Here is a 23,735-nt window from a genome sequence, read left to right on the forward strand (position 1 = left end):
AATTATTTGAATTTCTTATTTGCGTCAAAAGTTGTTATTTTTGTAATGTAAAATGAGAAAAGGCACAAGGTGATATTGCAATTGGGTTGGTCAGCTATTGTTGATTTTTGTTATTTTTTAGTTCAAAATTTACAAACGTATTTTTAAAAGCATTTATCAATGACGGCGCAATAACATAAAAAACAACCAATTTTAGCTAATTAAGAAAATCACCGGAAGGAAACCTAAGACAATAGAAATATTCTGAAAAAGTCACCATAAAAAAATATTTAATATTTATAAATTTAACGTAAATAGACATATTTCCTTACACAAAAAACTTAATGTTGTTCCAGTATCGACCGGTTTGCTGTAATATATTATATATTTTTAAAAGATTGGACATCTTAAAAGATACTATTTCTAACTGCATTGTACTTGTCCTCCAAAGCCATTTTTAGGGTAGATTCGCCTTCCAGACTATAAATGTCAAAAAGCTTAGATTCACACAGGAATTTCTGTTGAAAATTTGCATGATGAAAATTAAATACTTAAGAAAACATATTTTTAAATTTTACCTTTATTTGCAGATTAGCTAAACGATCTTTTAATAATGCTTTGTGGTCTAGATTCGATGTATTTTGAAGTAAATATTGTTTAAAATAGTAAATGGACGAAGCGTCTATGCTTTCTAATGTACCATGCATATTTTCACTTTGAAATATTTTGAATCGCAAAGAGCTGTCCATAAATATCAAGTCAAAAGGGTTACCGTTTCTTTTTGTATTAACATTAAATAATGAAGAAAGTGTCAATTTAAAAGGTAATCGGATTTTGTGATGAATCATAGACACACCTTTTTGTTTGTTTTGTGGATAATGTTCCGGTGTGTAGATACTATTAGTTCCGTTCTCATTAATGAGAGACTTATCCATGATCTGACCGATTTTCATTAAAATGGGAACTGCCAAAGCAGCTGTTTCGTTTTTTATGTCTATAAAAGTCAGTACCTGTATATGAAATGAAGGCGTGGGTTCATTTTTTGATTTTCTTATAGGAATGACTATTTTATATCTATTGTCTAAAAGTACTTTTGAAGGCAAAATATTTATAAGAGCTTCATTTTCATAAAAAGTCCATAACTGCCAATACTTGTATTGCAGACGTGACTGACTTTTATTCACTAACACGTGGATAACGGCATACACATAGTTGTTGTGCAAATCTTTATCCGGAACTGGATTCATCCATAATTTCTCATCCCAGATTGGTTTTTGGAATTTAAACTCTACTGATATATTATACATTTTTTGTAATCTTTCACTATATTTGCAAACTGATATTATGTGTTGTTTTTCGTACTCTGTATTTATGTTTTCCTGAATAAACTCTAACTGTCGATTTAATCTATCAAAAGTCCAGATATTTCGACGGACGTATTGAATAGAGTCAAGCGTAAAGTCATTAATATGTGAAAGTTTAACTGTTTCACACTCAGCTTCAGATGAAAAATCAATATGATAGAAAATATTGTTGTGACTTAAGGAAACCAACTGTTTACTGTGGTCTAACCAAGTGCAAACTTGAATTCCTGGCGCTATTTTGGATGAGGTTTTTATTGTGCACTTATCAAGCTGACTGTTGAACTCAAATTTCAGTCGAACAACCTTCTCACCGTTAGTGTAATAGAAGGATCCGTTTTTGCTTGTACCATCATAGTCCAACCATTTCGAACCAGTATGATACATTTGTCGCTGTTTTACATCAAGAAGAGTAGATATGTACCACATATCCACGGTGCCGTTTATAAGAAAAATCAAGCATAGATTTCGATGAGGTAAGATGCGAATAAACCTTACTGAAACGGAGTACACACAAAACAGCTCAACATGGTATGATACTTCATTACTCGGAGCTTCATCAGAATTAAAAAACAAGGAAAATACATGCCCAGCTATACTAAAAATGTGGCATTGTGTTGCGGATTTTATGCCAAATAGGCTATTCATGAATCTTTTTTCATTTTCCGAAATTTGCACCGAGGTCAAACTGTACTCCTCGTACCTCAAGCCACTCTCGAACATATTCTTCTTGTCGTATGTTATATCAAATGAGTTTTGTAGTGTGCTCTCAAGCTTTTCAAGCCCAGGTAAATCCAGGTATGTCTGCAGAAACAATTGGTGATCTTTTTCTCGTATTACACTAAACCCCAAGTCCGTTAACGCGAGACAACGAACTCCATATAGCCATCTTACTGCATGCAAAGTCTGAAAAGCACCATAGCAGTAAATGTCTCCATTAGACATAACAAGCATCGTATTAAACTTTAAGGTGTGCACGTTGCGAAGAAAGCACCCTTCTGACAATGGCAGTGGAATCCGAACTCTAGACATTTTAACTTTTTCGTTACCTTTGGGCTTTTTAAAACAAAAGTTGAGTAGATAACCATAGTTCCATGTAATAAATACAGACCTGCCTGCACCCTGTGCCCCGACCAGTCCACATGGCTGAAACAGAGAATCATCCTCTATTGACCATTGAGTGTTTGAAACCATCTGGCTCACGTCACTTTCCATGACACTTGGATTTTGTAAATTTGTGAAAAGTTTCTCGTAAAGTTTATTTGTGGCACTTTTCAAACAAATTTCACGACTTAATTGTTGATGGTCTTAAGCTGTAACAAAAAGAACGAATACTATAATAACTGTTTTAATATATACTGCTAGGTCTCGACACGCATGCCCTAGCTTTTAGCTAGCGCGTAATACACTATATATAGCCGAATAATTATCATTATAATTAAAAAGTTTCTGTGTGCGTTTAATCTGAATGATCGATATACCAAATGAAAGGTTTTGTTTTCATTAGATTAATTTTATCCAAATATTTGCCAAACGCCTAACAGCTTGGAAGAAATTTTTTTCAAATAAAAAACAATTTTGGTTCACTAAATTGGAGATAGGGGGGACATTGTTAAGCAAAAAATAAAAATATTGTTCTTTATACACATTCTGCTCCCAAATACGCGTCGATTGGCATATCCACCATCCCGATCCTTTATTTCTTTTAAAGTTCAAAGTTATTAAAAAAAACTCACTGAAAAATCCCCGTCCACGTTTGCCTTATTTTTTCTTTTTTTATTTTTTCTTATTTGAACATTTTGAAAAAATTTTGTTTATTTGGTTTATTGCCAAAAATTTGCGCCATATTTGTGTACGATTTTTTTTTTTTACTTAAGGACACATTTAAAAATTAAAAATACTTTTAAATTCAAAATACGCGTAACTTACACAAAACTAATATATAATATGTATATATATATAATATATATATATATATAATATATAATAGCTATATATCTATATCCTTGCAGTTTTTCCTAAATTTCAAAGAGAGCTTGCCTGGCTGCATGAGTAGAGCCTACAACTACGTGTCTGTTTTAAATTTTAAAACACTTTTATGCACGTGCCGTATAAAAATTTTATTAATGTATAATTTCCTAATTTATTAATGTATAATTTCCATAGCCTAGTGGTTAGTGTACTAGCTCGCTAAGCGTGAGGTCGTGGGTTCGAGCCCCACTCGTGTCAAGTGCATGGCCCTGCAAGTTTTTCGGCGCTCGCGCATATGATGTAAATAGCGAAAAAAACTCTCGTTGGATTTTTCACTATTTATAATTATGTGCATGAGACCCGAAAAACCGAAAACCCGAAAGACCCACTTCTGAGATTGGTTGCACTCGGCTAATCACCGGATCGACTGAACAATAACGCTTACAGAAACAAACACAAGATCAGAAAACACTCACACCCCCAACCCCATGACGACCCTGCGCTTTTCGCAACGGACACGGATTGGACAATGGAATGTGAGGACCCTGTTCGTCCGTAGAGCGTTACTTGAACTTGAACTCACGGGAGTAACGGTAGGTCCCGGAGTCGTAGTCAAAACTGACTAAATTTACCTGGATTCTGCAAGGGACTGCTCGGGTTGGCCAGACGCTTGCTGTGATCAGGCATGAGTTGATGTGCTTGAAGTCCTGGGGTGGTTTTCCTCAAGTACCGGTGGTATGGTGGTTCGGCTGATTCCTTATCGGCCGGTCCTACTGGCGGTCCGTTTCACGGGAGCAACACTCAAAATAGACTGGTCTGCCGCGGGATCTCCTCGTGGTCCGTTTCACGGGAGCAACACTCGAAGTGGTTAGGTAATGCGGGGTCTACTTGTGGTCCGTTTCACGGGAGCAACACTTGAAGTAGACTGGTATGCCGCGGATTCTACTTGTGGTCCGTTTACACAGGAGCCACTTGAAGTAGATTCGATGATGAAAGTTCTACTGGTGGTCCGTTTACACTGGAGCCACGCGAAGTAGATAGCCTTCAGAGAGTCCTACTTGTGAACCGTTTTACACAGGATCACTCGAAGTAGGTTGATTTTAAGTGCCGTGGTTCAGACACTGAGTAACGAGACGATTGACTCTGATTTCGGAACTGTCTTTATTTCAGAAGAATAACTCTTATATAAGATGCTAAATTATACATCATTAAATCTAAGAAAGGTCAAAGTTCTGGACGTGCTAAACTAAGGTTAATGCCAGGGTCACCCACCCTTGAGTCTGCTGACTCAAGGGTTGTTTGTTCACGTACTGCTTTCCACACGCATTTCGGCTTCGCTGGCTGGTTTCGGCTTGCCTCGGTCATTCTTCCCGCTGATCACGCTGATTCTGCTTCCGGAGCCATCGACTAATGCCGAGTAAGTAGGTTGGGTATTGGCTTATGCTTAGAGTTACATTATTAATAGGCTAGTAGGTCTGATGCTTGTATATCGTGACCTGCTGATGCATCTTGATTGGGTAGTAGGTCTTGGCACTAGGTGCCAACAGACCCTAATGGAGCCTTCCAGGCTTGCGCAGTTTGAAAAGGAGATGGAAAAAATGCAGATCGTAATTGCTGGCATAAGCGAGATGAGGTGGAAAGGCAGTGGGACGACAACAACAACACACGGCAATCTAGTAGTGCACAGTGGGAGACATTCCAACTAGTTGTCGGTGGCACTGTATTCCCCCACAAGGAAGTGCACAAGTTCACGTGGACATCACCGAGTGGGCATACACGCAACCAAATTGACCATCTGTGCATAAGTAGGAAATGGAGACAGTGACCATGCTATTAGTCGGAGAACTTCTAATCAAGCTCAGACGAAGTCACACTGCCACCAGAAGAAGCACAAGAAGACCACCCCCCCTGAACTTACACCGACTTGGAGACCCTGTCATATCCACCAGATTGGCAACAATGCTACGTGAACAACTAACACCGCAGCAGAACCACACCTGGGAACACACATGCAGCACACTGAGGAGCACCGCGGAGGGTTTGCTTGGCACCCGACAACGCAGGAGCACAGACTGGATCTCGACACGCATATGGGAGCTTATCAGTAGAAGAAATTCCCTCAAGTCGAAAGCGGATCACGACTGCAGAGCCCGGGATAAATACAAGGAACTCTGCCAAGAAATGACAAGAGAGCACTGATAGATAGGCTTGCAGAAAATGCAGAGAGCGCCGCCAACGCCAACAACATGCGCTCACTATACCAGACAATCGGTAAGCTATCTGGAAGCTACCAAAAACAGAACCATCCAGTACGATATGTCAACGGAACGCTCCTTGTCGATGATGATGCCCAGATCCGCAGATGGCGACAACTTTTCTTAGAAATCAGCCACACAGAGCATGCGAGCAGCGCAGATGACGACTTCAGAAGTATTGTACCCAACACCAACACCAGAATTCCTCACACGACACCATCTGTTAGAGAAATTCGTGATGCAATCAGGAAATTGAAGAACAACAAAGCAGCCGGAGAGGACGGTCTACCCGCAGAACTGCTCCAAGTTGACACGCTTCTAATGGCCGAAACGTTGCACCCGCATTTCGAGAGCATATGGGAGAACGAGCGAATCCCCCCATCCTAGAAGAAAGGCATCATCGTAAAATTACCGAAGAAAGGAGACCTCAATGCTGCAATAATTGGCGAGGAATCCCCTGCTGAACACCAGCTACAAAGTGCTAGCCACTTTACTGAATGAACGTCTACTGGAAAAAATCGAGCCAACAATACGCGATGAACAAGGAGGCTTTAGGCCACACAGAAGCTGCGTAGACCAAGCGAACACATTACGTGCAATCACCGAACAAGCTGTGGAATGGCGCGCGCCGCTGTACCTCCTATTCATCGATTTCCAGAAGGCGTTCGACTCAGTAGATAGAGCAGCGATATGGCGGGCGCTTTCAAGGAAGGGAGTACCACTCAATATCATAAACATAGTGAAAGCTATGTACGTTGATGCGGATTTGGCGGTACTGCACAATGGAAAAATCAGAGCACCCTTCCAGACGAACACTGGCGTCAAGCAAGGATGCCCTTTGTCACCGCTGTTGTTCAACTTGGTGATCGATGAGATTATGAGTGAAGTGTGCAGCTCGAACCGCGGCATAACATGGAGCCTCACCAGACACCTAGAGGATCTGGACTACGCGCACGACATCTGCCTCCTAGCTCATAGATTCACCGACATCCAAGCTAAATGCAGTGACCTCGAAGCTCGGGCCAAAGCAGTTGGACTTTCCATTAATGCAGCAAAAACCAAAGCGATGCGGATCCTCCACTCCCACCAAAGCAGGATCACCATATGCGGGAAAAGTGTCGAATATGTCGACAGCTTCGTATACCTAGGCACCGTAATATCCGCAAACGGGGGAGTGGAAAAAGACATGGAGAATCGTCTGAGCAAAGCCAGATCTGCTTTCGGGAGATTGCAACGCATATGGAGAAACCAGCAGATCAGCAGAAAAACAAAGCTAAGAATCTTCAATGCGTGCATTTATTCAAACCTGGCTGACATCGCAAAGAATGGTACTAAAGCTGCAAGCCTTCGTCAATAAGTGCCTTAGGATCATATAAGGTATATTCTGGCCAAATAGAATAACCAATGATGACCTGTGGCGCTGCACAAACGAAGCTCCAATCCAGCAGCAGATAAAGAAGAAAAAATGGAAATGGATTGGTCATGCACTAAGAAAAGGTCGAGACAGCATAGTTTGGATGGCCCTGGGACGCCACAAGCTAACCTGGCGCCGATCAACAGTACGTGAACTCGCTGACAATAACATCACCTGGGACTTGGCAAAGAGAACAGCGCAGAATAGGGTCCGATGGAATGCACTTGTGGATGCCCTAAGCTCCCAAGCGGAGTAATAGAAATAAAAAAAAATTTCCTACCATTTTGATTTTTGCATGAGCGTTCGTCTCGGTTTTTTTACCTCGTCAAGAGTTTTTTTCATTTGGTATCACTGTTTTGTTTTGTACCCCTGTACCATGATAAAAAGTTGTCTATATGTTTTGATCAGATTTATGTGTATAAATGGGCCAAGCAGCCACTAACAAAATCATGTATAACAAGAAAGGAAAGCTAACTTTGGGCGGAGCCGAAGTTGATATACCCTTGCAGTTGTGCCAATTCTGATTTCTGAGTTATATGGCGGCTATAGGATATAGTTGGCCGTTCCCTATGAAATTTGTCAAATAAGATTATTTGGCCCAAAATGGAATCTGTACCAAGTCCCATCTTTTTAACTTAAAAAACAGCAAAGTTATGCCAATTCCGATCATTCAGTTATATGGCAGCTATATGATATATTCGGCCGATACTTATGAAATTTGGCAAATCAAATTATTTTGTCCAAAATAGAATCCGTACCAAGTCCCATTTTTCTAACATAAAAAACATCAAAGTTATGCCAATTCCGATCGATCACAGACATAACCTCAAAAAACCTCATATAAAATTTGATTCGAGTCCGTGGGTCAGACCATGTTTATTATATGTTTTCAGGGTCGCTGAATCCGAGGTCTAAAAAACTCCAGAATGTCAGGGTTACGACATAACCTAAAAAAATTGATAAAATTTTTATTTTCCGAGTTCTGGGCTCAGATCATGTTTACCATATGTTTTTGGAGTCACTGAATCCGAATTTGAGGTTATGTCAGAACCCTGACGTGCTGGGGTTTATTGGACCTCGGATTCGGATTCAGCGACCCTAAAAACATATAGTAAACATGGTCTGACCTCCAGACCCGAAAAAATATTTTTTTTTGTGTGGCTGTGTTATTGTTGTCTGTTTGTCTGACAGTTTCGCATGCGTTTTGCTGTTATTTGGATTGAATGCGCTTTGGGGAGCTTTGGTAGAGCTTCTGCGCATGCTCTTAGTTATGAATTTGTTGTGATTCGGCATTGATTGGAGCGGCATATATTAGGGTTAAATTGAACCGAAACAAAACATTGAAAATCTGAATTGTAACGCGTCTATATATTCGCCTGCTATTAAAAACTATTAATAACATAACACTTATTTTTAATTAATTCCTCTCTTTGGCCACTGCACAGTGCACATTGGTTGGGCTTGTATGGAGCAGCGGCCATAAATACTTTCCGTTGAGATATCAATGTGAAATTTTTTCCAAAATTCTAAACAAATATTTGAAATGCATAGTAAATATAGATAGAATATAGATAGGATAGAATAGAAATAAGTATATAGTATGAAAAACTTTTTTGTTTTTCAAGATATGTAAACCAAACTTCCAGATAGTTGGACCAGATTGCTTGGACCAGATTGCTTGGACCAGTGTTCAAGCATTGAACACGATAAAAATTCCAAACATAGAATGTAGGAGATCGGACCCATGTGAATAAGTGATTAACAGCATGGTTTGAAAGACGATCTCCTGCAGTCTAACCAAATGTTTATGTGGTGCACTTGAGGCACTTAAGAAAGGGTCACATAGCATGTCAGCGAGCAGTCCGTTGATAAGTAGTTTTAAATAGATTTAAGATTTTCATGTATCTTTCTTGTAAGAGAAGTGTGTGAAATAAAAACAGTTTTAAAACAGAACTCATTGGAGTAACACTTATTTGAAGGGCTCCTCTTAACATTTGGTCCTTCGAGACACCCTGACGTTTTCCCCCTGTGGTAAGAGACTCAGGTTTAAAAAACTGGCACCTAGAAGTGGCTGCAGAAAAATTAAAAATTCTCAGCCCAAGGTAGCTAAAAAATAAGGCTGCGATCTGAGTAAAAAAGAGCTCAGTTTAAAAATCGTAGTCCTCTGTTGTTTCCCCCAAGAGGTAAGGAACACAGAGAATAAAATAATATAAATGCCAATGAGCATAATCGAATAGAAAGGGAATACAAAAATAAATAAATATTTCCTTCTATCGTGTGTTTTCTGGAACGACACCAGAATAATAAAAATATATAAAATATAAAAATTTTGTGTTGGCGTATCCGAGGCCCGACATCGGAAAAGTTTAAAAGAAGAATAAACGTGTAAAAGTTTAAAAGAAAAAAACGGCGACACCAACATCAACAGAAAATAAGCACCCCAAGCAGAAGCAACATCCGAGCAACATCAGGAGCAATATCGGCCGAAGCAAGTCATCCACGCAGAAGCAACATCCGAGCAACATCAGGAGCAATATCGGGCGAAACAAGTCATCCACGCAGAAGCAACATCCGCAGCGACACCAAGGTTAACAGCAACATCAGCCAGCAGCAGTGACAACACCCCAAGAAGAAGCAGCATCAACAGCGCAGCGACAACAAACAACAGCAGAAAATATATTGATCGGCAAGTTTGGTCTTTTAGTTTATAACTTAAATATAATTTTAATTATTTTATTTTAATTAATTAAAAAAAAAAAATCCAATATGTCGACAAAAGAAAAAATCGCGATAATAGAAGACCAGGTGCGTCTCACCCGGCAAGTAGATGCGCTTCTCGCAAAAAATTCTTATGTAGAAGAAGATAGGGAATCACTTAAGAACATCGAGCTTAGAGCCTGCACGAACCATAATCATTTGGTTCAACTTGGTGCTGTAGAGCACGAATATTTTACTAAAAAACATTTCGATAGCATGCTATCAAAATTCAAGTCCGCTAAGGAAAAAATTAAAAATATTATTGGCCAGGATGAGCTATTTTCTAGGCTTGAGGGTGCCTTAAAGAATCTCGAGGATTACCTCGAGCAAACTTATATCGAAATCCAGGAAAGGAAAGCTGAAACCTTTCCAATAAGAATTAAAAAATTAAAAATGTTTCTCAGCAGAGTAGAAACAGTGTCCGATCTTATAAATATTGAAGGGCTAAATAATAAATATATGCCCAAAATAATAGAGCTCAGAGAAGATGTGGAAATACACATTGAGCTCATGAACAATAAAATCGAAGTGGGTCGATTAGAAAAGGTAGAAGGTAGTAATCCTAAAATGGACGAACTACCTACCCTACCAAAAATTGAGGTTCCCAGTTTCTTTGGAAACTCCAAAGATTGGGACCATTTTTATGAGTTATTTCAGGAACTTGTGCATTCAAGAATGGATTTAAGTCCATCATTGAAGCTAAGCTACCTTAAAAGTGCTCTAAAAGGGGAAGCACGAAATGTGGTCTCCCATTTATTGCTTGGCTCAGGCAATAATTATGATGCAGCCTGGGAGTTGCTCATAAAAAGGTATGAAAATAATAGAAAGATATTTTCAGACCAATTAAATCGCCTGATTGAGCTTCCAAAAATAAATTTGGACTCATATAGGCATTTAAAAAATACAATTGATTCTATAAATGAATCAATTTATATGATGCGCCTTAAAGCAAATCTGACTGAAGAATCAGATTGCATTTTTGCGCATATTATTATAAAGAAATTTAATATTGAGGCTCTGCAACAATATGAGGGCCAAGTAAAAAAGTCAAATGACATTCAAAATTTGAAAGATGTCATAGAATTTTTAGATCAACGGCTTAGTTCGTTGACATCAGTTGGAAATGAATTACCAACTAGAAAAATAGTACAAAAAAATAACATAAATAGCCAAACTTGTCCGATGTGCAAAATGCCCGGGCATCAAATAATTAATTGCTATAAATTTAAAGCACTAAGTCCACAGGAAAAATCAAATATAGTGAAAAGATTGAATGTGTGTTATAGATGCTTAAGGCACAATTCAAACACGAAATGTCCAAGCGAGCTAGTATACTCGTATTGTCAAAAACTACACCATAGCATGTTACATTTTAAAAAAGAGAATGTAAATACATGCATGACCTCTGAACCAGCGTTGTTGGCCACGGCGTATGTTCAGATTAAAGGTCAAGATGGTAAATTCGGGAAATTTAGAGCATTGATTGACAATGGGTCACAAAGCACTCTAATTTCTGAAGAAGCGGCACAAAAACTTAAGTTGCCAAAAATAAAAGCGCACACTGAAATAAGTGGAATATCAGCAACAGGTGCCTGTGTTTCAAATCACAAATTAAAATTGACAATCAAGAATAATTCTAAATATTCAAAAGAAGTGAGCACAAACGCAATTGTTTTGCCAAAAGTAATGAAAAGTCTTCCCACAAATAAAATTTTTATAGAAAAGTCGGATTGGAAAGGATTCTATTTAGCGGATCGCAATTTCGACAAACCTGGTCGAATTGACCTGGTAATTGGTGCGGATTTATATCCAAAAATTGTGCTGCCGGAGATAACCAAAAAGGGAATGCTTCTTGGGCAAAAAACTATCTTTGGATGGACAGTGTCAGGATGCACGAAATCCAGGGGTAGTAATTCAATCGTATCAACCAGTATCGTGCTGAAACAAATGGACCGATATTGGAGGATAGAAAAAGAGCATAGCAATGACATAAAAACAGATATAGGTAAAACTAATTTTAAAAAATTTACTAAAAAAGATGATAGTTGCCATCCAGCAAGGTGGCCTCTAGGAAAGTCAAGAAGCATTAGCTTCGGCTTATATAGGAGAAATAAAAGAGATTCCGAAAATAGCTTGGGACCCTCTAAAGCCTCCTGTTATGAACCATACAGCAGAAATAGCTCACCTGGCCAAACAAATAGAAGACTTGAAAGCACAAAATTTAGAATTAAAAAATATCAACTTTCATCATGTGTCAGGTCATAGCTCATTAATTTTAATAATGATAATCATAACTGTACTGATTACATCCTACGTAAGAAAGTTAAAGTCGAGAAGACAATTGATGGCTATAGCATTGCCAACCCCAATGCCCAATGTTTAAAAAAAAAATGTTTATTTTATATGATTATTGTATAATGTAATGGTTTTATACATATGATTAAGTGATCAATCAAATAAAAAAGAAAAGCTATATCTAAAGAAAAAATTAAAGTATATTACAGTCCACTAAAAAATCGAATAAATAAAAATTTTCAAGATGTCCACTAAAAACAAAAATTAAAAAAAATATATGTTACAGTCCACTAAAAAATCGAGCAAAAATAATAATTAATTTAAAAATGTAAAAAAAAACAAGTCAAGCACTTTTGTGGCCCCTTGCAGGATGTTCAAACATTAAGTTGAACATGGGAGCTAATAAAATAACTTAAACAATGTTAAACTATTTAAAAATATGTAATAGAATGATATAATTAACGACATATTGTCATCGAACAATTATAATAATAATAGTTTTCTAATATTGAAGAAAACAAATTTAAAAATATATAAAATGTACACCTTTTTTGTGGCCCTTTGCAGAATGTTCAAGCATTGAACACGATAAAAATTCCAAACATAGAATGTAGGAGATCGGACCCATGTGAATAAGTGATTAACAGCATGGTTTGAAAGACGATCTCCTGCAGTCTAACCAAATGTTTATGTGGTGCACTTGAGGCACTTAAGAAAGGGTCACATAGCATGTCAGCGAGCAGTCCGTTGATAAGTAGTTTTAAATAGATTTAAGATTTTCATGTATCTTTCTTGTAAGAGAAGTGTGTGAAATAAAAACAGTTTTAAAACAGAACTCATTGGAGTAACACTTATTTGAAGGGCTCCTCTTAACAACCAGTTTTATATATGCTTGCCAAATATAGTCCAAATCAGAAAACTATATCATACAGCTGCCATAGCACAAATTGTAAACATAAATAAGTACCAGATTCAAGTAATATTCAAATACTTCAATAATTAGACAATTTTGTAAACAAATTAGGAGCCATAACAAATAAAATAAAAAAAATAAAAAAACATCAATTAAATCAAAAAAAAAAAAAACAAAACATAGAAATTAAATAAAAAAACATAGAAAAACATAACAGTTAATCAAATTCTTCTAACAAATCTAACGTTGATATCATTAAATTGGATTTAAATTTGCAAGGTTATTTCCCCAGTCCTGTAAGAAAAGGATCAGAAGATAAAAGTAGTCAATTAATTAAATCCGTATTTGTGGCAATTCGAGATATTTTTCGTGTGTTCTGCTTTCTATATTGTTTTCTGTCTTTGTTTCGCGACTCTGCAGCTTCTTCCGATAATTTTCCAATTGAAACAAGAGAAAAATTAATCACATCTACACCATGGATTAACATTTTTTGCATTGAGGGTGGGAAGTAGTACCAATCATACAAACATAACAATTGTTTGGTAGTGTCAAGAGCATATATTCTGAATTTGTCAGCATTAATCCTGTACCCTGATGCCATGGCTTGGAGCAATGTTGAACATCGTATTATTACGCTTTCATCTAAGCCAGTTATTTTAGCAGATAGCTCCGAATTATTGAAAAATGTTCTCGCAGTATTTCCGTCATTTGAACTTCCGCTACCTCCACTTTTCGGTTGGTCCAATATTAGCCCCATTTTGGCCCTGAAGTCTTCTTGAATTCTTTTTTTTCTAAAGGAAAGTGACTTAAAGCACTCCAAAGATTAAAAATATATAGTCGTGTAAATGCACACTTATGGGAATATCCTGAAAAGTGAATTTCAATGAAATAATAAATAAAAATGTTTCAAAAAATATTACAAACACGAGCGACGAGAACAAAACAAAAGCACAATAAGGAAAAACTTTCTCTTGGCAAACGCTAGATGTCGTCAGTATTTTTCTGATTATATTAACCTTTGCAAATTTCTGCAGCTGATTTTAGGCATACAGTACCCTAAAAGTCAGACAAACACATTAAAATACATACTATTTGTGGCATTTCGTGGCATCACAACTAAAACTTTAGCTAAACATAAAAAAGACGTTCAAAATATAGACAAAAAACATGTATTTTTTCAAATGAATATAACAAAAAAAGTTTAACAAGTAAAATTTTAGAAAATACCTTCAACTTATACGTAATAAATGATCTGATCACTTCAAAGTTCGGTTTTGTTTTGAAAAATTCGCGGTGCGCGCAAGATGCCCTGTGAAAATTAACACCTGCACTCAACTTCAATTCCATTTTTAGAAAGAACGGTTAATTTTCCAGACAAACCTAGTATGCCACAAAGAAGTTTGGACAATTTAGAAGCGATTTATTTACTTTTCCTACATTTTTGTTGTTATGACTTTTTTTATTTTTGGCCTATGGGCGCAACCACTGCGCAGTGGCTCTGGGTCAAAGCCGGCCACGATCGTCTTAAAACTGCTTCTACTTTTTGTTATACTCCCCTCCTAGGGGTTTCTGCCCTGCCCCTTTCCACACCTGTTCACGCTCTGGCCATGTATATCCGTTGCGATGACTTCTTGATAGATATTTGTGTATTAAAGGTCATTACTTCAAATGATATGGCTTTGAAAATTTGGCATGAAACATTCTCAGTCAGTATATTTTCTTGGTAAAAATAATTTTTGCATATACCATTTTATTTTGGGTGTGCGATATAAAAAAAATTAATTAATGATAATCTCTAATGAAATTCGAACCCATGATATTAAGATTTACAGACATTTCGACCATTGTTTGTTTTCATGAGGCTTACTTTTTCCGCGCAAAATATTTTGAATGCGTAGGGTTTGGATTACAAATTATAGTTTATAGGAATAATGTGGGAACATTTACTAGATTGAGTTTTTTTAATAATAACAGTATTATATAGTATTTTTCTAAGTGTGGCCCTTCTTTAATGTCCTAATATGTCCCAATCTCACATTGGGCCATCCTGATTTTTCATTCGACCCTGAATGAACTTTATTTCTTTATATACTTTGTCGACTTTGTTGTTTGCTTCGGTCCTTTATGATTTCCTTCTTTTGTGACTTCATATCGATCGTGATTTAGTTTTTTGGTTACTTTATAAAGGCCCAAAAATGTTGGCCTTAGCTTCATGCCTGTTATAGTTTAACTCTCGTCGTCTTTTTTTTATTGTTAATCCTGTTAATATTTGAAATTGGCTGAATTTTGTAGTTCGAGGTAGTGAGTTATTTATGATTTGCTGAACACTATCTACACGGCGATACCAACTCCCTAAACTGTCTTGACACAACTTACTTAACATTGGTATAACGGATTTATGGATTCGCTCAACTTCACCGTTTCCTCGAGGCATACCTGTGGTTATGTGAAGCAATTGAATTCCTTCGCTGCTACAGTACTCCTGAAACGTTCCTGATGTAAACGCTGTACCTCTGTCTGTAACAATTCTACGAGGATTACCAAAAATTGCTGCCTGTTTTTCAAGTTTGTTTACTACTTCGTCTGTTCCAGTCGACTTCGTCGGGTAAAGCCAAGTAAATTTAGAAAATCCGTCCACTATAGCTAGTATATGATTGTATTTTTTCTTCGTGTCCGTTAACGGTCCAACATGATCAATGTGATATGTTCCCAGAGGTTCCTGAGCTTTATCGATTGGTGATAGTAAACCTTCCTTTTTCCCTCTTTTTGAATCAACTATTATGCATTCTACGCAACCTTTAACAATTCTTTCGACATTTTTCTGTATCTCTGGTATGAAGTAAAACCTTTCTAGCATGTCTCGCGTTTTTTTGTATCCGAAATGTCCCATGTGCCATACAGATTATTCCGTCCTGCATTGAATCGGGAACCACTAACAATTCCTTCACTGTATCCTTGTATAGTATGTCATTATTAAGGAAATAGTCTTCATACTCATTCCCACCTTCCAGAATAGTTTTTACTGCCTTGATCCACTTGTCATTATCCTGTGCTTCAATTATTCTAGATTTTGTTGAATCTTCAATTAAAAAGCACGAAAAGCGGCTGAGAGCATCAACATGTCGCATTTTAGTACCAGCTCTCGGTTCTACGGTAAATTTAAATTCTTGTAAGGCCATAATCCACCTTTCAATCCTGTTCTCTTTTTTTACTGTCATCGAAAAAGCACTGCAATCTGTCACTACTTTGAACTTTTTATCTAGCAAGTATACCCTCCATTTTCTAAGAGCATTCACTACGGCTAAAACTTCTAACTCGTATGCACTATATTTCTCTTCGCAAGCATTCGTTTTGCGACTCATATACTCTACTGGGTGGAACTGCTGATCTTCTGAGTCTTTTTGCATCAACGCGGCGCCGAAACCATATTTGCTTGCGTCTGTATGAACTTCAGTATCTGCTGACGGATCGAAGAATTTCAGCACGGGTGCTGAGACTAAAAGATTTTTTAGCAAACTAAAAGCTAATAATCCTTGGTCATTCAGCTCTATTTCTTCTCTAGGTTTGTCGCTTTTCTTCCTTAGCAAGTCTGTCAGTGGCTTGGCTGCCAATGAGTAGTCCTTGATAAAGCGTCGCATGTATGAAATCAGTCCTAAATACCTCTGTAAAGATTGCCTATTTTTTGGGGCTGAAAAATTAACAACTGCTTTTATTTTTTCGTCCGTCGGCGTTATTGTCCCGTTTTCTATCTTATATCCCAGGAAGGTTATACTACTTTGTAGGATCTGTGCCTTTTCCCATTTTATTCGTAGTCCTGCCTTGGATGCAACTTCTAAAACCTCCTCTAGTGCCTCAACTACTGCAGTTTCAGTCTTCGTAGGAACAATGATGTCGTCCATGTAGACCACTATTGTTTTAGCTTGGATAAGCTCCCTTAACACGGCAGATATATAGCGACAAAAACTGCTGGCGAGTTGGATATACCAAACGGTACAAAGGTAAATTCTTATTGTCCATTGTGCGTCACGAATGCTGTGAATTTCATAGAGTCAGCCTCTACTGGAACGTGAAAAAATCCGTTCATCATGTCAAGAGTTGTAAATACTTTTGAACCCTGCAGTCTTTCGAGAACGTCGTCTATCAATGCCATCGGAAAATTATCTTTCTTGATCTTCAGATTAAGCTTACGGTAGTCACAGCAAAGTCTTTTTGAACCGTCCTTTTTTGAAACAAGTACCACTGGTGATGCGTACTTAGAGTAAATTGGCACAATAATTCCTTCCTGTAGCCATTTCTGTATTTGAGCCTCAATCACGCATCTGTTCTCATACGAAGTGCGTCGTGGGCGTTGGCAAACCGGAATGTCGTCTTCTAGAATAATTTTCATACTAACGGGAGATTCGATTGATTTACAGGGCTTGTATTCATTTATCATCATCTCCACCCTATCTTTCACATCGTTCTTCAGATGCGATAGTTTGACTTTATCTACTACTGTCTCCTTTTCAATAATTTCCGTTGCACACAACCCTTTGAACACAAATTAATTTTCCTTCTCTTTAAATTTTACGCCGTTTGAACTAAACATCAGATCCACTGTTTCTAAAACGTCATTTCCCACGATTGCTGGATAATCAAAACCATTGTGCTTTACAATGTAAAAAGTTACAGGGAAGCAAACTCCATCTGCCTCTAAATTGGTTTCGAAAGATCCTATCATCCGTAAGTCGCCCTTACCGATACCCTTGAGATATCTCACTTCTGGCTTTATGCTTAAACCGTCGAGAGTTTTAAAAATGTCTTCTCTTATTAAGCATAAATCGCATCCCGAGTCAATCATGGCCGTGAAAACTACTCCTGCCGCTGTTACTTTATTGTAGGTTAATCCTTCTGATCTTCTAACTCTTAGCATATTAGCCGGTTCATTCTTAATGGAAATATTTGGCATTTTCTGTTCACAGTTTTTCGATATGTGACCCCTTTTATTGCAGTTATAGCACACTAATTCCCCCTTGCAGTCCTTGGCAATATGGCCTTCTTTGTTACACTTGAAACACTTTTTCTGAGAATTTGAGTCTTTACCTTGAGTCTGTTTAATTTCTTTATAATTAGTCGTCTTATTTCTTATCTTCTCATATACTGTGATCTCATATTTAAGCTCCTTAATCGTTTTTGCCCGATATAATCCTGCCTTGTTCATTCTCCCATCGGGTATTCCATCTACAAAATAGGATATTAAACTCTCCTCATCGAGTTTAATCGGCTTGCCTATCTCCATTAAGCTGTAAAGGTATTCGATACATGTTTCTCTTGCCTGTTTCTGTCTTTGCTTTAGAATCTTAGATTAGACATATAAGACCGTTCATTCTTAATGGAAATATTTGGCTTTTTCTATTCGCAGTTTTTTAATATGTAACCCCTTTTATTGCAGTTATAGCACATTACTTCTCCCTTGCAGTCCTTGGCAATATATCCCTCTTTGAACATGAGTTTGCTTCTGTTTGCTTTCTTTTGTCTGTTTGCTTTCTTTACAATTAGTTGTCCTACTTCTTATCTTCTTAAGGAGCTCCTTAAATAATGGTGTTACTCCAATGAGTTCCGTTTCAAAACTATTTTTATTTCATACACTTCTCTTACAAGAGAGATACATGAAAATCTTAAATTTATTTAAAACTACTTATCAACGGACTGCACGCTGACATGCTATGTGATCCTTTCTTAAGTGCTTCAAGTGCACCACATAAATATTTGTTTAGACTGAAGGAGATCGTTTTCAAACCATGCTGTTAATCACTTATTCTCATGGGTCCGATCTCTTACATTCTATGTTTGGAATTCTTATCATGTTTAATGCTTGAACATTCTGCAAAGGGCCACAAAAAAGGTGTACATTTTTTATATATTTTAAATTAATATATTGTCCTTTGATAACACTTGATAGCGGAATGTATATGTGTGTACATATATGTGTACTTTTGTTTTCATAAATTTCTTTTCTTCAATATTAGAAAATTATTATTATTATAATTAATTGATAACAATATGTTGTTAATTATATAATTCTATTTCATATTTTTAAATATTTTAACATTGTTTAAGTTATTTTATAAGCTCCCATGTTCAACTTAATGTTGGAACATTCTGCAAGGGGCCACAAAAGTGCTAGATTTGTGTTTACATTTTTAAATTAATTATTATTTTCATTCGATTTTTTAGTAGACTGTAATATATATTTTTTTAATTTTTGTTTTTAGTGGACATCTTGAAAACTTTTTTAATTCGATTTTTTAGAGGACTGTAATTTTTACTTATTTTGTTTCTTATTTTTTTTTATAGATATAGCTTTTCTTTTTTTTATTTGATTGATTACTTAGTTATATGTATAAAACCATTACATTATACAATAAAGATATAAAATAAAATTTTTTTTGTAACATTTGGCATTGGGGTTGGCAATGCTATAGCCAACAATTGTCTTCTCGACTTTACTTTTCTTAAATAGGATATAATAAGTACTGTTATGATTATTATTACCAAAATTAACGAGCTATGACCTGACACATGATGAAAGTCGATATTTTTCAATTCTAAATTTTGTGCTTTCAAATCTTCTATTCGTTTGGCCAGGTGAGCTATTTCTGCTGTATGATTCATAACAGGAGGCTTTAGAGGGTCCCAAGCGATTCTCGGAATCTCTTTTATTTCTCCTATATAAGCCGAAGCTAATGCTTCTTGACTTTCCATTTCAATAATATGCTGAGCAAATAGAATTTTGTCATCGGTCCGAGCTGTACATTCTGAACTGATTTTTAATATGCCGTGCTCCGGCAAATCAATGATCTGGATTTTGGAGTGGCCACATTGGAGCCTCAACTTAGTGTTTGCCTCAACTTTAAATGACCAACTACTTCTTTTTCTAATTCCACCCAAAATGAGTTTGACGATAAGACAGGTTTGTAAAAGCAATTGGAAGGTCTATTAGGTTTAAGGGATCCTAGCTGACAACTATTATCGGTGCCATTGCTCCATGGCCAGCTGCCGTCACAAACTCTTTTGTTTGCTTGCCACTTTTGGCATCTAGCAATTGTAGACTCCGTCATTAGGTGGTATGAATCTATTTCAAAGTTGTACACTTAATATTCCGAGTCAATTTGAGCTAGAATAGTTCGATTATCTGCTCTAACTGGAATAGAAATAACCCTATATAGTTTAGACGCATGCCGACCAAACAGAGGTATTTTCGCATTAATGATAAGTTTTTTGCCTATGAACAACCCTCTACCGGTAAGCAAAGTGTACACATCCTTGGAAGAATCAAATTTTCGGATAGGACGTCCTTAATTCTAGCTATTTCAGTTTTAAGCTGAATTGGACGTAAAATGTTGGTATTAAGCCTTCCATGGTTGATATCAATTAACAGGCTTATGATTCCAGCTTGAACTTTTTCGCATTCATCGATCAGCCTACTCAATTCCTTCGTTACCATAAAAAATTTAATAGACTCTTTGTATACGTATAATACGACTCTTGCAGTATTACAGTCATATTTTCTATTCTTTTGTTCATACTTCTGAAGTGTGTATTGACTTCTTCCGTAGTTTTCTTTAGAATATTGGTAGTAGAATCGACTAAGGAAATTTGTTTTTTGCCTAACCCTTTTAAATTTTCTTGGTTGTTCAACAAATTTTTCATATTTTCTTCCATTTGAACTCGATCATCTTCATCCATTACTCCAAACAAAATATGGTATAAAGATCCTATAAATTCAAACGGTGCCCTCCTTTGCCTCGATTTATTATGGGTCATGAAGAGTTTATTATTTTCCTCCAACTCCAAAATCTGTTTGAGGGTGTTCTCTAAAATAAGGTAGCTCTGATCCTCAAACCCATGAAGTTTTTCACAGACTAATCGAAATATGCTTCCATATCGTAGTATATCAATAAATTCCATGAGGATGAAACAACTTCTATGTCTCCCATTGGATCGAAATATATGGACGAAGATTTGGAAATTTCTACAAAACCATATTTTGAATCTCTGATTGCTGGTACTGCTTTTGTCAGCCGACGGCATAATGAGACCATTATTAAGGCCAGCATCATTCCCAGCTTAGAAAATCTAGAAATACTTCTCGCTTTGGGCGGGTTGGATCTACTTTGACGTGCTTCCGCGTCCTCTAGATCATTTACACCAGCTTGGGGGCATATTTTATTTAATGGTCTGGTAACCAAATTCTCTTGCACCCTAAGCTTAACAATTCGGACTTTTTCGTCCTTTCCTTTATGGACTTCTTCAACCTTTGCTAGCGGCCACCTCGCTGGATGGCAACTATCATCTTTTTTAGTACATTTTTTAAAATTAGTTTCACCTATTTCTGTTTCTAAGTCATCACAGCTGTTGCTGATACTCCGCTTATTTCAGTGTGCGCTTTTATTTTTGGCAACTTAAGTTTTTGTGCCGCTTCTTCTGATATTAGAGTGCTTTGTGACCCATTGTCAATCAACGCTCTAAATTTCTCGAATTCACCATCTTGACCTTTAATCTGAACACACGCCGTGGCCAACAACGCTGGTTTAGAGGTCATGCATGTATTTACATTCTCTTTTTTAAAATGTAACATGCTATGGTGAAATTTTTGACAATACGAGCACTAGCTTGCTTGGACATTTTGAGTTTGAACTGTGCTTTAAACATCTATAGCACCAATTCAATATATATTCGTCTTTTCTTGTGGACTTAATGCTTTAAATTTATAGCAAACAATTAATTGATGCCCGGGCATTTTGCACATCGGGCATGTTTGGTTATTTGTGTGATTTTTATACCCTTGCAGAGGGTATAATAATTTTGTTTGATTATCAATGAAGGAGACATCTCCGACCCTATAAAGTATATATATTCTTGATCAGAATCACCTCCTGAGTCGATATGAGCATGTCCGTCTGTCCGTCTGTCTGTCTGTCGGTTTCTACGCAAACTAGTCTCTCAGTTTTGGAGCTATAGAGTTGAAACTTTGTACACATCCTTTTTTTCCTTGCTTCAGATTTGTCAGATTTGCTTTGTCAGATTTGCTTTGAGACTCATCATATAAATTGATTCATTTATAGAATCAATTGTATTTTTTAAATGCCTATATGAGTCCAAATTTATTTTTGGAAGCATAATCAGGCGATTCAATTGGTCTGAAAATATTTTTCTATTATTCTCATACCTTTTTATGAGCAACTCCCAGGCTGCATCATAATTATTGCCTGAGCCAAGTAATAAATGGGATACCACATTTCGTGCTTCCCCTTTTAGAGCACTTTTAAGGTAGCTTAGCTTCAAGGATGGACTTAAATCCATTCTTGAATGCACAAGCTCCTTGAATAACTCATAAAAATGGTCTATTACGTTTGATTATCGGGCTCTTCGTTGAACCAAATCGCCGTTGTATTGGTTTTCAGCTTTCTCTTTCGTGTATACCCCGCGTTGGACTCGTTGATAGTTCTGATCTTCTTTTTTGTTGTCATCGTTGTCTGCAACGTCGTCTCTCTTTCTTTCGTCGTTTGCTTCCACATTTGCAGCGTCGACTCCCTCCTTGGAATCTCTCTCTTGGAAGTTCGCTTATGCTTTCTCGTCGGACTTTGTAGTTTCCGTGTACTGTGAAATTTATATCCGTCCGTTGTATGGATAGAAATATCCTTGGAAATATCCTTCTTTTGCTCTTTTTTATCCGTTGCTCGTGTGAATAAAAACTAGGCGTCGTAGTTTTTGGAAAAGTGGGCCATCAATTGTCAGGTCTAACTGCACTCTTCCTCGCTTACAAATTCCGTTCGCTCGTCATATGACATGAATTTGCAGAACAACACTCATGCATTCTCGTCTCTACAGATCCCTGACTCCTTGGTCTCTGCTTGATCGGGTTCCTGGATGATCGTCATTTTCTTGTCCTTTACTGTCCATTTCTTGTCCTTCTGCTTTAAATTGTCGTTTCTTTGCATCGTCTACTTTCCGAGATTATTATTAGGTGTTAGCGCACTGATCTTTCTTGTAACGTAACCCCGACGAGCCCCAAATAATTTGTAGGGTTAGAATAATAAAATATATTTTATAGAAAAAATGTGGGAAACGTGTACAAGATTGACTTTTCTTAATAATAACGCACGAATTTCGTACTCGATGGACTTCGGTTGCTTCTGTGCAGCGACTCTCTTGCTTTTTGATTGACTTCAATTCTGATCAACGAAAGACAATGTTGCATAAGCATATTCGGATTGGTGTTTGGCAAACGGTTACTTCCTAAGTGTGGCCCTTCCTTAAAGTCCTTCCTTATGTTCCAATCCCACACGTAAACAATTTTACAGATTAATAACGGAAAAAGAGAAACCAAATTCAGCTTCAGTTCCGGCCGGCAGAGTCGGTTCGTCTAGTTTGTTTAGTCCATGATTTTGTTGTAATTTTCTAGCAAAATATAGAAGTCTACTTTCAACATCATTTAACTGTACCTTTTACAGTCTTTAAGATCCATGCATTCATACAGACAAACGCACATGGCTATATCGACTCGGCTGTTGATGCTGATCAAGAATATATACACTTTATGGGGTGTACTTCCATTCTTAGAGTACCGGGTATAAAAATTTGTTTTTAACGCTTCTCGCACCATTTACACGTTTGAATCAATTGCTTTATATGTCCATTCAAAGTTTTAGAGCTCCTACCCACGATTTAACATCGCTAACTTAACATCTACTAGCCAGAATTGAATACTAGACGTGCATTGACTCACCAGACAAAACATTTTTTTA

General features: G+C 37.0%; 1 protein-coding gene across 4 annotated transcripts in view; it reads right to left on the bottom strand.

Moving 5' to 3' along the window:
• Positions 1-320: 320 nt before the first annotated feature.
• Positions 321-23,735, bottom strand: part of LOC26515529 — a 32,559-nt gene continuing 9,144 nt past the window's right edge. Inside the window, exons 2-4 of one of the 4 annotated variants that reach the window (XM_044716114.1) lie at positions 2,452-2,653; positions 558-2,396; positions 321-497 (exon numbers count right to left, since the gene is read on the bottom strand). In XM_044716114.1, the coding sequence (XP_044572049.1) occupies positions 387-497; positions 558-2,396; positions 2,452-2,484 (1,983 nt within the window). In that variant the 5' untranslated portion in view covers positions 2,485-2,653 and the 3' untranslated portion in view covers positions 321-386. Of the gene's footprint in view, positions 498-557; positions 2,654-23,735 lie in introns of those variants that run through there. The other 3 variants (XM_044716115.1, XM_044716113.1, XM_014904065.3) reach the window with 3 other exon arrangements.

This window comes from Drosophila ananassae, chromosome 3R (genome assembly GCF_017639315.1).
Source record: "Drosophila ananassae strain 14024-0371.13 chromosome 3R, ASM1763931v2, whole genome shotgun sequence".
Lineage (NCBI taxonomy): Eukaryota > Metazoa > Arthropoda > Insecta > Diptera > Drosophilidae > Drosophila > Drosophila ananassae.